This window comes from Stenella coeruleoalba, assembly GCF_951394435.1.
Source record: "Stenella coeruleoalba genome assembly, chromosome: 3".
Lineage (NCBI taxonomy): Eukaryota > Metazoa > Chordata > Mammalia > Artiodactyla > Delphinidae > Stenella > Stenella coeruleoalba.
In genome coordinates, this window is record NC_137148.1 from 51,236,741 (window position 1) to 51,249,821 (window position 13,081).

The 13,081-nt window shown below is 37.5% G+C and overlaps 1 protein-coding gene across 4 annotated transcripts in view; it reads left to right on the forward strand.

Annotated features, from left to right (window-relative positions):
- CWC27 (CWC27 spliceosome associated cyclophilin) overlaps positions 1–13,081 on the forward strand; it is a 230,147-nt gene that overhangs the window by 30,349 nt on the left and 186,717 nt on the right. For all 4 annotated transcript variants that reach the window (XM_079918332.1, XM_079918333.1, XM_079918331.1 and 1 more), the window contains 3 exons: positions 7,634–7,713; positions 8,691–8,724; positions 12,773–12,930. In XM_079918332.1, the coding sequence (XP_079774458.1) occupies positions 7,634–7,713; positions 8,691–8,724; positions 12,773–12,930 (272 nt within the window). The remainder of the gene's footprint in view (positions 1–7,633; positions 7,714–8,690; positions 8,725–12,772; positions 12,931–13,081) is intronic.

The window sequence follows — 13,081 nt, forward strand, 5'->3', positions numbered from 1 at the left end:
CTTAATCTTTTCTTTTTCTGATCTAATGTCTACCTTTCTTGTGATACTTATATTTTGCTTTTAAAAACATTCTTTTTGCTTTATTACACAAGAAATGTATGACTGTTCTTGTTGTATAGTATTCAAACATTATACCCTTTTCTTTCTGCCTTATTAATTTTGTAGGGTCCTAGGCTGTGAGCTCCTCATGGTAAACTTTGTGTCATCTTTGAGTGGCAGTGTGTTGCAGTAGAAATAGCATGGATTTGGGATTATACAAACTCATATTGGCACTTCACTTTCTATAGATAGTCTGCGACCTTGAATAACTTAGTCTCTCTGAGTCTCCATTTTCCTTTGTAACATGGCAATAATATTTACATTTACAGTTGTGAAATAAGGATACAGATAGTCCTTATTTTGATGTCATGCAATCGAAAGATGGTTTCAAAAGTCAAATGTCTTAAACTGTATACTGTATGTTATAAATTGTATTTTATTCTCAGAGAGCTAAAGAATATCAGTCACTAATATGATCATGATTATCACGCAGAAGCTGCTGCCCTCATACTCAAGTAGTCTAGAGGGCTAGTGAGAAACTTCACCAGTTCAGCTTCCTGAGGGAGGAAGCCCTAAGCACAGCACTGCGGATGCAGTGCCCTTCCTGAGCGCTCCCACAGGGTTCTGAATAGTAGCTTGAACGGCCTTGGAGAGCATGGGTGTATATCTGTACATCGTGACCCACCAACAATCCACTCTCCACATGGGAGTGGGTCTTGCAGAATCTTTGGCCTACCGAATTTAGCTGTTTTGTGTGTTCATATAATGGAGTCATGGGTAAGTTTAGCTTGAGAAAAGAGCAACAATAAGCAAAAATTGTTGAAATTTACTGGCTTAAAGAAAAGGACATTTCTCTAGAGGGCATGAGATAAATTCTAGAGAGAACAGAAATGGGAGTGCATTTTGTTTATTTTGCTTTTGTACTGTTCTTCAGACTATGGGCATCCTTCAAATACATTTTACCTTTTGGGTGAAATGAAACTTTGACCAGAAAAGGGAAGGCTAGCCTGAGTACTGGAAAAGTGTGACTGAATAATATATTTTTTTAAAATTTAACCTTACTGTTTTTAAGTGTAAATAACTAGAGCCAAAGTCAAATCAGTGTCTTTCACAATGACTGAGAACAATTTGCAGTTTCAGTGGTTGCATGAAATTAAATATCTCTAGAGGGCTTGAAAATAATTGTTTCATTATTCATTTGCTTATCAAGTTTCTTTTTCCAGTGACTCCACAGTGTTAATCTTTATTCCAGAACCTAACATCACAAGTTAATAATTGGTAAAGTCTGAATTGAGGCTTTACTTTATGTGGAAGGAGAAATAAGATAGAGTCCCCTCTGGTTTATGGGTTATCAGCGTGGGATTACAGACGCTGCTTCACCCCACTCATTACTCATGACAAGGTGCCTCTCTCCCATGGGTTAGCTTTCTTTCGTTATTTATTTCAGTATCTTTCTACTACCTGATAAAATCTCTTTTAGAATAATAGAATTTTATAGCTCAAAGGGATCTAGTCCAACTTCCTTTCTTTATAGATGAGGAAACTGAGACCCTGGTTAAGTGACTGGCCAGACTGACTTCATTTCCTTTTTGATAGGATTGCATGATAGGAGGATGCCATAATAACATATCTTGAGTTCAGGAAAGCACATTGTCAGCGTCTCTCATGATATTCTTGTGGACAACATGAGGAAATGTGATCTGGGAGATAGTACAGTCAGATGGATTTATAGCTAATTGAATACTTCTGCCCAAAGAGTGCTTTGTTGTCAACCTGTGCCTGATTATTTGAACGAATAAGTTAAAATGTAATAAGAGTACGTGTATATTCTGTACTTTAGTTTAATGAAATCAGCTGAATAGGTGTAAGACTTAATAGCCTGTAAGCCCTAGTTGAATTACTAAGAATGAAGTCTCTGGAATAAGGAATTTAACATTCTTTGCATTTGGGGGGATCGCATTTGCAGCATTTTGTTCAGTTCTGAACACATTTAAGAAGGATACTGACAAACTAGATGTGTCCAGAGGAACAGAGGGTCATGAGGAGGATGGGGATGATGCCAAAAAACATCTTACTCGGGGAATGCTTAAGGACTGGATATACTTTGGTGAAGTAAAAACTAAGCGAAAATGTGATCCTAGGCTTCAAATATTTGAAAGGTTTTTATCTGGAAGATCCTCCCCTTCATATTGCTTTCTTAAATAACAGTTTCATTCAAATGTCTGTATTGGTTTCAAGTTTACCCCTGAATCTTTGTGTATGACTTAAATACAAATGTCAGAAAATATTTTTCAAGTAAAAGCTACAATCAGACAAGTAGTTTTCTTGAGGCAAGTTAAATGGTAGGTTTAGTATAAAAGTGTCTCAATAGCTAAATTTGAAAATAGTGATTAATTTGTGCCACATTCACATTGATACACAATATTTCTCTTACTACAGTATATGTTAGCATTTTAACTTCAAATCCAAAGTTATAAGAAAGCTATTTTCTTACCCAGAAAAAGGTATATCAATAGACAAATGCATCACTTTTGAGAATAAAGAAGGTCTTTATCTTATTCTCATTTATCCTGTGAAATTTAAGTTTCCCCCAAATTTGGGAGGTGGGTTGGGCATGACTTGGAGAGTGCTGCTAGGCCATTTGTACAGAGGTTGTCAGAAGTGTTAAATAGTCCCTTTTTTTAAAAAAAAAAATTTGTTTTTTGGCTGCAGTGCATGGCTTCCGGGATCTTAGTTCCCTGACCAGGGATTGAACCCACACCCTCAACAGTGAAAGCACAGAGTCCTAACCACTGGACGGCCAGGGAATTCCCCAGTCTATTTTATAAAATGTTTTTGCCCCATTAAATTGTATTAAACTTTGATATGCTTATCTTTCTAGCTGCTCATATTTAATTTTTTAAATGTTAATATATTTGTAATCGTTTCATATTTCTGCTGTAGCAAATTACCGTAAATTTAGTGACTTGAAGCAAAACAAATTTAGTGTCTTACAGTTCTGGAGGCCAGAAGTCCAAAACAGGTTTCACTGGCCTAGATATCGAGGTGTTTGCAGGGCTGCCTTCCTTCTGGCGGCTCTGAGGAGAATCCATTCTCTTATTTTTCCAGTTTCTAGAGACTGCCTATATTCCTTGGCTTATGACTCCTTCATCTTCAAAGCCAGCAATAGCAGGTCAAGTCTTTCTTATCTTTCATCATTCTGCACCTGACTCTCCTGCCTCCCTCTTTCTTATAAAGACTCTTGTGATTACCTTGGACCCACCCTGATAATCCAGGATAATCTCCTCATCTCAAAATTCTTAACTTATCTACAAGATCCCTTTCGCCAAGTCAAGGAACATACTCACAGATTTTGAGGATCAGGAAGTGGACATCTTTAGGGGCTGTTACTCTGCCTACCAATTTATTTGTATCTAAACTAAACTGTATGGAATATTCCTGATAACAGCAATTGTTTGTAGTTCATTTTTAGTTCTAGAAGGTACAACTAGGATTAGTTGGATGGTTGAAAATTACACAGATTCTGTTTTTCCCCAATTAGAGAGAGAGTTGTCCAATAATAGAAGCCATTTAAAAAGGGATGATTTTCGTGTGTGTGTGTGTGTGTGTGTGTGTGTGTGTGTGTGTGTGTGTGAGTGTGTGACTATTAAGCTCCTTTCAGGTGTGGAGACACTGGTTGATAGTCAGCAGTAATGTTAAGGAGATTCCTGCATTGTGTGGAGACTAGATTAAGTGGCCTGTAAGATCTTTTTTTTCCCCCCAAACTACTAAATTTTCTGGTTCTGTGCTAAAGGTCACAGAATGTAATAGGGTTCATGAGAGAAACAGTGTGTGTGTGTGTGTGTGTATGTGTATATATATATATATATATATATATATATATATATACACATACACACACACACACACACACACACACACACACATATAGGAGAGGGGGAGAAGTAGAGATCAAGATTGATAGATTGCTTGAGTTTTAGGAATCGGCTCATATGTTTGTGGGGGCTGGCAAGTCTAAAATCTGTAGAGTAGGCCAGCAAGCTGGAGACTCAGGGTGGAGTGAATGTTACAGTCTTGAGTCCAAAATTTTCAGGCTGGAAAGTCAGGCATAATTTTTGTGTTACAGTGTTGAGGCCAAATTGCTTCTTGCTTGGGAAAGTCTTTGCTCTTAAGGCCTTCGACTGATTAGACGAGGCCAGCCTACATTTTGGTGGATAATCTGCTTTACTCAGAGTCTACTGATTTACGTGCTAATCACATCTAAAAACAACTGTTTCATAGCAACATCTAGGCTGGTGTTTGACCAAACAACTTGGGTACATAGCATAAAATTAACCATCACACAGAGGTAGTTAGAGGTTGAGACTCAGACCTTCCCACTTCTTGACCAGTGTTGTTCCTCTGTACCACTATGCCTCTTGCTTTCTTTCTTTCCACTTGTACTCTGTTTAGTTTCCACTGTTTCACTGCCTCTATGTTCTTGGGTGTGAAGTGGCAGGTAATATAATTTTCCCACATCCCCTTTGATATTCATTTTCAGATTTGCTTACAGACAGTTTTGAATTTACTGTGGCGCTTCTTACATTGTGTTCACTAAATATATTTAGTATTTTGTTCGTCCCTAAACTCTTTAATGAGCCAGCTGCTTTTATGTAATTTTTTCAAAAATTGTTTTAAAATATATTAGGTGTTTGTTCTTCCTCTAAAATTATTGTTACCTGATGGTGTAAATAACAACCTTAAAATAGGTCATTCAGAAAGAGTAAGCATGAAAGAGAAATATCTGAATTCATTTTTATCCTCTTTGAGACTAACTATCCCCAATTTCTACAGCTCTTCCACAATTTGTTTTCTCTGCCTGCAGGATTCAAAGTCTACTGTAGTAGGAAGGGACATCTAAAAAATGGCTTTTGGTCATATATTTCTATGTTAATTTAAAACATTAATTAAAATTTGAAATGGTAATGATTATTCAGATTAATTAGTTTCCTTCTATTGTAAAGCGGGCCTCTCACTGTTGTGGCCTCTCCCGTTGCGCAGCACAGGCTCCGGACGCTCAGGCCCAGCGGTCATGGCTCACGGACTCTCAACCACTGCGCCACCAGGGAAGCCCTGTAAAGTCTTACTTAAAGTTAATGTAAGACAAGTTTCTTTTTTTCCCTTTAAGCTGGTTTAAGTTTTGGGAGATAAAAAAGAACCCATTTTTTTAATGTTAATTAAGCTAACAATTGTAAACTAACATTTACAAGTAAATGAAATAGTTGAGCTTGTTAATGGACCAAGAGCCTGGAGACCTGAATTCTAATCTTACTCCTGTTATTTATTAGTGCAACTCTCATTTTCTGATATGTTACTAAGAGGCTGGACAAGAGGGTCTGAGGCCAACTCTGGCTGTAATGTCTTTGTGACTCCCATTAGGGAGGCACATGGGGAGAATTAATAAGGGACTATTTCTTAGAATAGATGAAAATAAACATTGATGGCTGAAGACACAAGAGGAAGAAATTTTAGGAAGGAAAGCATGAAAAAAAGATATTCAAGTTTTATTCTAGTTGAGGTCATTTTATATTCACTTGTACACTTTTGTACATATCTTGTTTAGTTCTCTTGTATGAAGTAAGCAAGGCTGCTATTATTATTTCCATTTTGTAAGCAGAGTTTCTGAGGTCGGATGAGGTCATTCTCTTTCCTCAAATGGTACACGTTTTGGACTAAAACCCATAGAATTACTGAATACTAGATTTTGAAACTCATTTGGTCCAACTCTTATCTTCTTTTCCTGTGTTTTTTCTACTATACCATCTTCTGGGTTTTGAACAGTTTTCATTGTTAGACAGATATCAAATAATTCTTTGATGTTTTGTCTTTTTATTACTCCTTGGTTTGTGTAAGGTTATGGAAGTAGAAATATATTTTAATTGCATAATTCAGATTCTACGACTTTTTAAAATTACAGATAATAGGATCTTTAGATTGGGCTTCCCTGGTGGCGCAGTGGTTGAGAGTCCGCCTGCCGATGTACGGGACACGGGTTTGTGCCCCGGTCCGGGAAGATCCCACATGCCACGGAGCAGCTGGGCCCGTAAGCCATGGCCACTGAGCCTGCGCGTCCGGAGCCTGTGCTCCGCAGCGGGAGAGGCCACAATACTGAGAGGCCCGCGTACCGCAAAAAAAAAAAAAAAAAAAAAAATAGTATCTTTAGATTAACTGTTTGAGAAAAATTTTTGTTTTGCCTTTTTAAACTAGACTATAAGCATGTTTAAACTGATTAGGTCTTGAAAATGTGGAGTACTCCATGTTAATACAGAAATTTAAAAATCCTTTATTTTCATGATGGAAATAAATTTCAGAAAATATACATCTGCCTCAAAGTAAAGCCTGTCAAATTTAGAAGTCTGTTCCCAGAGCTGTTAAACAGTCAAGAATGGGGCTAAAGGGAAAGAGGTATTTTTACCTCTCTGTATTTTTAGTTAACACATTTTGTGATGAATTTTTCAAAATAAAATGTTCCTTCAAAACAGAAAGAAATTTTCCTTTCTTCCTGTCAACTCTAACCTCATACTCTTCCCTCTTACATGATTAGTTGAGGGGTGGGGATGGTGAGCAGCTTTCCACCTCGAGATACAAGGTATAAATTTGAAGTTTTCATACCTTGTGGTGGAGAAGTCTGTAGGATAGTCTGCAGCTCTGAAACCAGGCCAGTTGTTCTGGGTCCATAGGGGCCTCTAGGAAAAGAAAAATGGATTTATTATATCATTGTGAGACAGACCAGGATTTAAATCCTAGATCCTATACCACTAGCTTTGTGACCTTCAGTAAATCGCTAATCTCTCTAAGTCTTTATTTTCCCTCTGTAAAATGGGGCTAATAACGCCCACCTTATTTACTTTCATTTGGGGACAGGAGGAATTGAAAGGTGGGAATATTGTACTGTAGCACAGTGCCTGACACAAAGTATATATTTAATAAATTAGAATAATAGTAGTAGTAGTTTTTTTAATAGTTCTACTTCTTATATCTTACTATGTCTTGTTTCCCTACTAAAATATAAATTTATTGAGAACATGAACTTTGAAATTGAAGTATTTAATAAATATTAGGTCATTGATGAATATTGTCATACATGAAAGGCTCTTTTACATATGTTAAATAGCACCTTGTAGGTGCTCTCATCTGGTTGCTTGGGTACATTTTTAAAGTGATTCTATGCAGTATAGACAGTATATTTGAAGAATAATAGTGTGTGTTTATTTCAAATTACTTTTGTGATCTATCTTCTAAGTTTTAATATATCGGTCAAAAATTAATTAGTGGTAAATCACAATGAGGGTTTAGTGTTTGGAAATAGTAATCAATAAACTTATTTTTAAGGGTATATCACTTTTTGAAAGAAAGATGTTTCTAAAATATTTTTAGTCAATGGGAGAATAAGATTGCTATTTATAAAGCTTTTGTTTGTACTCAAATTTTCAGGAACATGTATCTTTTGCTAACCACATTATATCAGTACTAGATTTTTACGTAAATGTGTTAACTTGTCCTTTTGGAAGACTATTTTTCTCTACTCATGATTATATCATACATTCCTTTCTAGAGCATGAAGGGAAAAAGCAAAAGTAGTCATGACTTGCTTAAGGATGATCCACATCTCAGCTCTGTTCCAGCTGTTGAAAGGTTAGCATGGTGCTAGTGTGATCCTAAGTTCTTATTGTCTGGCTCAGATCATTTTCTTGCTTCCTTTGGAAGTAAACAGTCAGTTCTCATAAGTCAAGTTTTGTCAACCTAACCAAAAAACTAAAGCATTTTGATAATGGGGGTAGTAGAGCTACTAGCTTAATGGAGAGAATCACGCTAGTCACATTCATTCTCCTTGCTATCTATCAACCTCTGCTGAACTAATTAAATTTAAAATTAGCTGTTAACCTTTTAAATCTTGGGATAGTTTGAATACTAGGAAACTGTCTGCTTTAACAATTTAATGTTTAATTGAAAATTTCTTTGCTAACTTTTTCCTTGCATAATTTTTGTCTCAGAATCATGAGTAAGCAAATCAGATTTGAAGGGTTTTGTGAAGAAGTCACCACATTTTGGGCCAATTCACTGAGTATTATTCCTTACATATTTCAGGAGTTATCAGAAAATTTTTGCTGCTTCTCTTTGATAAGGGAAGATGTCTTACTGTTAAATATAATTGCACATGATTCACTGGGCCAGTGTGTCAAAAGGGGACTAAAATACTATTGTACTCACTATTGTAGCTCATTTAAAAAAATTCTATATTAAAACAATCTTTTCTTAATATCCTTTCATTTGAGGGATTTGGCTTCTTCAGCCTGAATACATCAAGCCAATAGAAGAAATTGTTGTCTGCAGCCTTTTGTTCATGAAAATAACACTATTGGTTGTTTGCTTTTTTAAAAAAATTCTAGTGAATTTGTATTTGTGTTAATGGAGCATACCTTTTATTCTATGTATAGAAACAACTTCCCTTTAGAATGTTTCTATTTGCTCTACAATGCCATTCTGAAATTCCTATGTTGAAGTGTTTTTGAACTATTAATCCCAGCAAAATATTCTAAATTTTTGGATAATTGAATAATTTTGTTAGTTTCATTTTGAAGCTAAAATTTGTTTTCCTTATTTTTTTGTAGTGAAAAAGGGGATGCAGCAGGAGATTCAGATGATGTAAGTATTAATTTTAGTATAAATATAGTTGAACAATTTATAGAAAATTCAAAATCTATACAAATTATTAAATTATTTTTCCTAAAAGGTAATATGTATTACCTTTTATAATTATATATGGAAAATTTTGAAAAAAAAATGGAAAGATTTGAAAAATATTTATTTTGATATTGGAATTTTCCTTCATAGTATGTGTGTGTTTCCTTACAAAATCAGAATCTTGCATATGAATTTCTAGCCTGTTTTTTCTCCCTGTCACGTAACATAACATGAATACTCAAAATTTAGATGTCATTGATTTTATTTTGTTATGATAAAAGTTTAAATGTTGATGCATGATATCCTACATGATGTATGGGAAATACTTGGATACCAGTCATTTATGGTAGTTTCCTTCTTCATACACACATTTTGGAAGATTCTCTCTCTCAAGACTGTAGTGACCTTTCTTCATTATTTGTACTGGCTATTAAAGCTGATAAAACAGAAGGCAGAGTTTCCTTTATGTATAAGAGATCAAGTTTTTCAAGTCATTCGTTTATCACTTTATATAAAAACCCATTGATCTGTGTGTTGTACAGAAGGAAGTACATAACTGTCCATGCAAGAACACAGCTTCTTCTATTACCATAGTCAAAAGAGAGGATTCTCTCTGACTATATATAATAGAGAAAGGATGGCTATCTAACCTGGTCAAGAAAACCTTCCGGGAAGAGATGATGCTGTGTTGTGTCTTATAGGAGAATTAGGAGTTAACTAGATCAAAAAAGAAACTGGTGAAGGGTGGGATTCCTCAGAGAACAGCATATGCTAATGCATGGTAACAAGGAGAGAGTATACCTTATTTAGGAAGTACAAGCTAAGATTAAAGTTTGAGAAGGAACTTGCCTTGTGAGGAGCAGTGAAGAAGAGTGTTAAAGGTAGAGGGAACTACATGTGCAAAAGGCTCTGAAGTAGGAGAGTTTGATGTGTTCCAGGAGCTGAAAGCAAACTAGTGTGACCAGAGCATCATGACAGGAGGGAGAGTGGGTGAGGTTGGAGTGGGAGGAAGAAGCCAAATATTACAGAGCTTCCTGGGCTATGGGGAGAAGTTTGAATTTCATCCTCAAAGTAATGAGAAACAGTGAAGGGTATTGGTTAAAAGGAAGAGTATATTGTCAACTTTGCGTTTTAGGAAGATCACTGTTGGCAATATTAGAGAGGACAAATTAGAAGAAATAGGCTGGAGTCAAGGAGACCTATTGGGAAGCTATGGCAGGAGGAGAGCTTGATAGAAGACCACAGGTGTGAGATGGGAGAGAGACAGATTTGAAAGAGGTCCAAGAGGTGACTGATTCCATACTATGAGTGAGGGAGAAGGAGGAGTCTGGGACAACCACAAGGTTTCTGATTTGGTCAACTTGTTAGATGGGTACAAAAGATAGGCGGGGAGGGCTTCCCTGGTGGTGCAGTGGTTGAGAGTCCGCCTGCCGATGCAGGGGACACGGGTTCGTGCCGCGGTCCGGGAAGATCCTACATGCCGCGGATCGACTGGGCCCATGAGCCATGGCCGCTGAGCCTGCGCGTCCGCAGCCTGTGCTCCGCAACGGGAGAGGCCACAACAGTGAGAGGCCCACGTACCGCAAAAAAAAAAAAAAAAAAAAAAAAAAAAGTATAGTGTTCAGATCAAGGAAGTATAGTACTCGGATCATGGGGGATTTTAGTCCTTTTATCCTGAGACTAGCAGAGCATACCCAGAATGTATATTCAGTTCTAAGCATGGAACTTTTAAAGGATTTTGACACTCAAAAATGTGCATTAAATGGGCAACAAAAAGATAAGGAAGGTGGGAACCATCTCATAAATAAACTATGGAGAGAACTGAGGAATTCAGCCTGGAAGACAAAATGCTGAAAGGGATTATACAATAGCTGTCTTCAAATACTTCTGCTGTGCTTTTTAAAAAGGCACGAGTTTTTTCTTGGTGGCTCCAGAAGACAAACTAGGAAAACAGGAGTGCTCAAAGGAAATGAAGGAGTGTTTACTATCTACTACACCTTCTGTACCGTTTGAAATACTTAACACAAATTTAAACAAATTAATACATTAATTACACTGATAACTCATAAGGAGGCAAAGGCTGAGATGATAATCCAATGACTTTATCACAAAAGAGCATTACTGGCAATCCCCAATGTACCCAGTCTGAAATTTCTTCCAAGGTTATTAGTTTTAAACTCTTTGTTTCCTTTATCTTGCTAGCTACTTCACGTTATTAACTGTTATCAAAAATTAAAAATCAGGGCTTCCCTGGTGGCGCAGTGGTTGAGAGTCCGCCTGCCGATGCAGGGGACATGGGTTCGTGCCCCAGTCTGGGAAGATCCCACATGCCGTGGAGCGGCTGGGCCCGTGAGCCACGGCCGCTGAGCCTGTGCATCCGGAGCCTGTGCTCCACAACAGGAGAGGCCACAACAGTGAGAAGCCCACGTACCGCAAAAAAAAAAAAAAAAAAAAAAAGGTAGGGAGAACAATGAAAAATAATGTGCTTAATAATGTGCATTTTGAGATTCAGATAACTTGGAGACATCTGTGTAACAATATGGGTCTGTAAGATAGGCTCAAGGCCTAATGTAAAATTATGTTCTTATGGTCTTGAGGGAGTGAGGTCATCTAAGGACACTGTATAGTTTTTAATCTGTTTTGTGTCCCAAGATCCTTTGCAATCACTAAGACTGCAGACCTTCTTTCCAGGAAATATATTACATCCACAAACAAAATTTTATGAATTTGCAGGGCATTTTCTTTTTTTATATCTCCTGAGGACCAAGCATGGAAGACCTAGGTCAGTGGTTATCAAGTTTTAAGGCTAAGAATTTCTTAAACATCTTATTGAAAACACTCACAATTTCCATCCCTAGAGATTTGGTTCAGTAATACTGAGATGAGGACTAGCATTTTACATTTTTAGAGCCAATCCATGTTTTATAGCCTGAGGACTAGACTTTGAGAACCACTGCTCTAAGGTCCACAAGCCTCAAGTTAAGAATCCTGCCTCACCATGACTCACCTGGAGAATCACAAGAGAAAAAGATCCACTTGGGTAGTTTCTTCCTTCTCCTTCTCTACCCTCTTCCCTCCCTCTTTCCTCCTTTCTCCCTCCATTGCTCGCTGTCTTGATGCTGGGAGCTATTCTGGAAGTTGAAGATTTAGCAATAAGCAAAACAATCCAGAATTTTAGTTCTAATGGACTCCTTCCTCTGATTATGGGAGAGAGACAATAATCACATAAATAATTAAAATGTATAGTATGGGTGATAAATGTTTTGAGGAAAAATAAAATAGGGGAGGGGAATAGAGAGTACTGGAGGTGGGTGGGTGGCTCTGCCATTTTATTCGGGGGATCAAGAAAAGTGTCACCAAAAGGGTGGCATTTGAGCAGAGACCTGAAGGAGATGAAAGAGTCAGCAATGCAGATACATGGAATAGGAGAGTTTCAGGCTGGAGAGAAGAGCAACTCCAAAGTTGGCTAGTGTTGCTGACCTGGAGTTGTAGGAGATTATGTCAGGGAGATCCAGATTGTGTAGGGTTTGAGTGAGTTGGGAATCCACTGGAGGGTTTTGAGCCGAGGAGTGATTGCTATGACTTAGATTGTAGGAAGAAATATCAGTTTCTCTACCTCCACCTCTTTTACTTGCATTAATCCCTGGGTGCGGTCAGTACGCTGGCCAACTGCCTCCAAAAGCCACATTTCCTACTGGGAAGGAATAGGAATGTAGATAGACAATATCCTGGGCGATCCAGAGGGAGCATAGTCTGCTGTGCAAAGGAGCTGGGTGTGGATCGAGCAACAGCCCTTACTAGGCTATACAGTACTTACATAGCCAGCCTAGAGCAGATCCCAGGGGGTATTCCCGCCTGTAGCAGATTCTTCAAGCCCTCACTAGTTCAAAACAAAACGAAACAAAAAGTAACCTGGCCTAGAATGCAACAAGGAGAGTTTGAGATGGACCTCTGGAAGTGAAAGAAGAAAATGGAATGCCCAGCAAATACTCCATTTCAATTTTTACAGGATGGAGAATATGGAAGTGCAGAGCATGATGAATATGTTGATGGTGATGAGAAGCACCAGATGAGAGAAAGAATTGCGAAAAAGTTAAAAAAGGGCACAAGTGCAAATGTTAAGACAGCTGGAGAGAGTGAAGTGGAGAAGAAATCAGTTAGCCGCAGGTGAGTCAAGCGTTGTGCTTCTAAGTATCAGAGTTTTGTTTTTGCTTTTGCTTTTGTGTTTTAATTAATTTTTGTTAGAGTATAGTTGCTTTACAATGTTGTGTTAGTTTCTGCTGTACACCAAAGTGAATCAGCCATACATATACATATA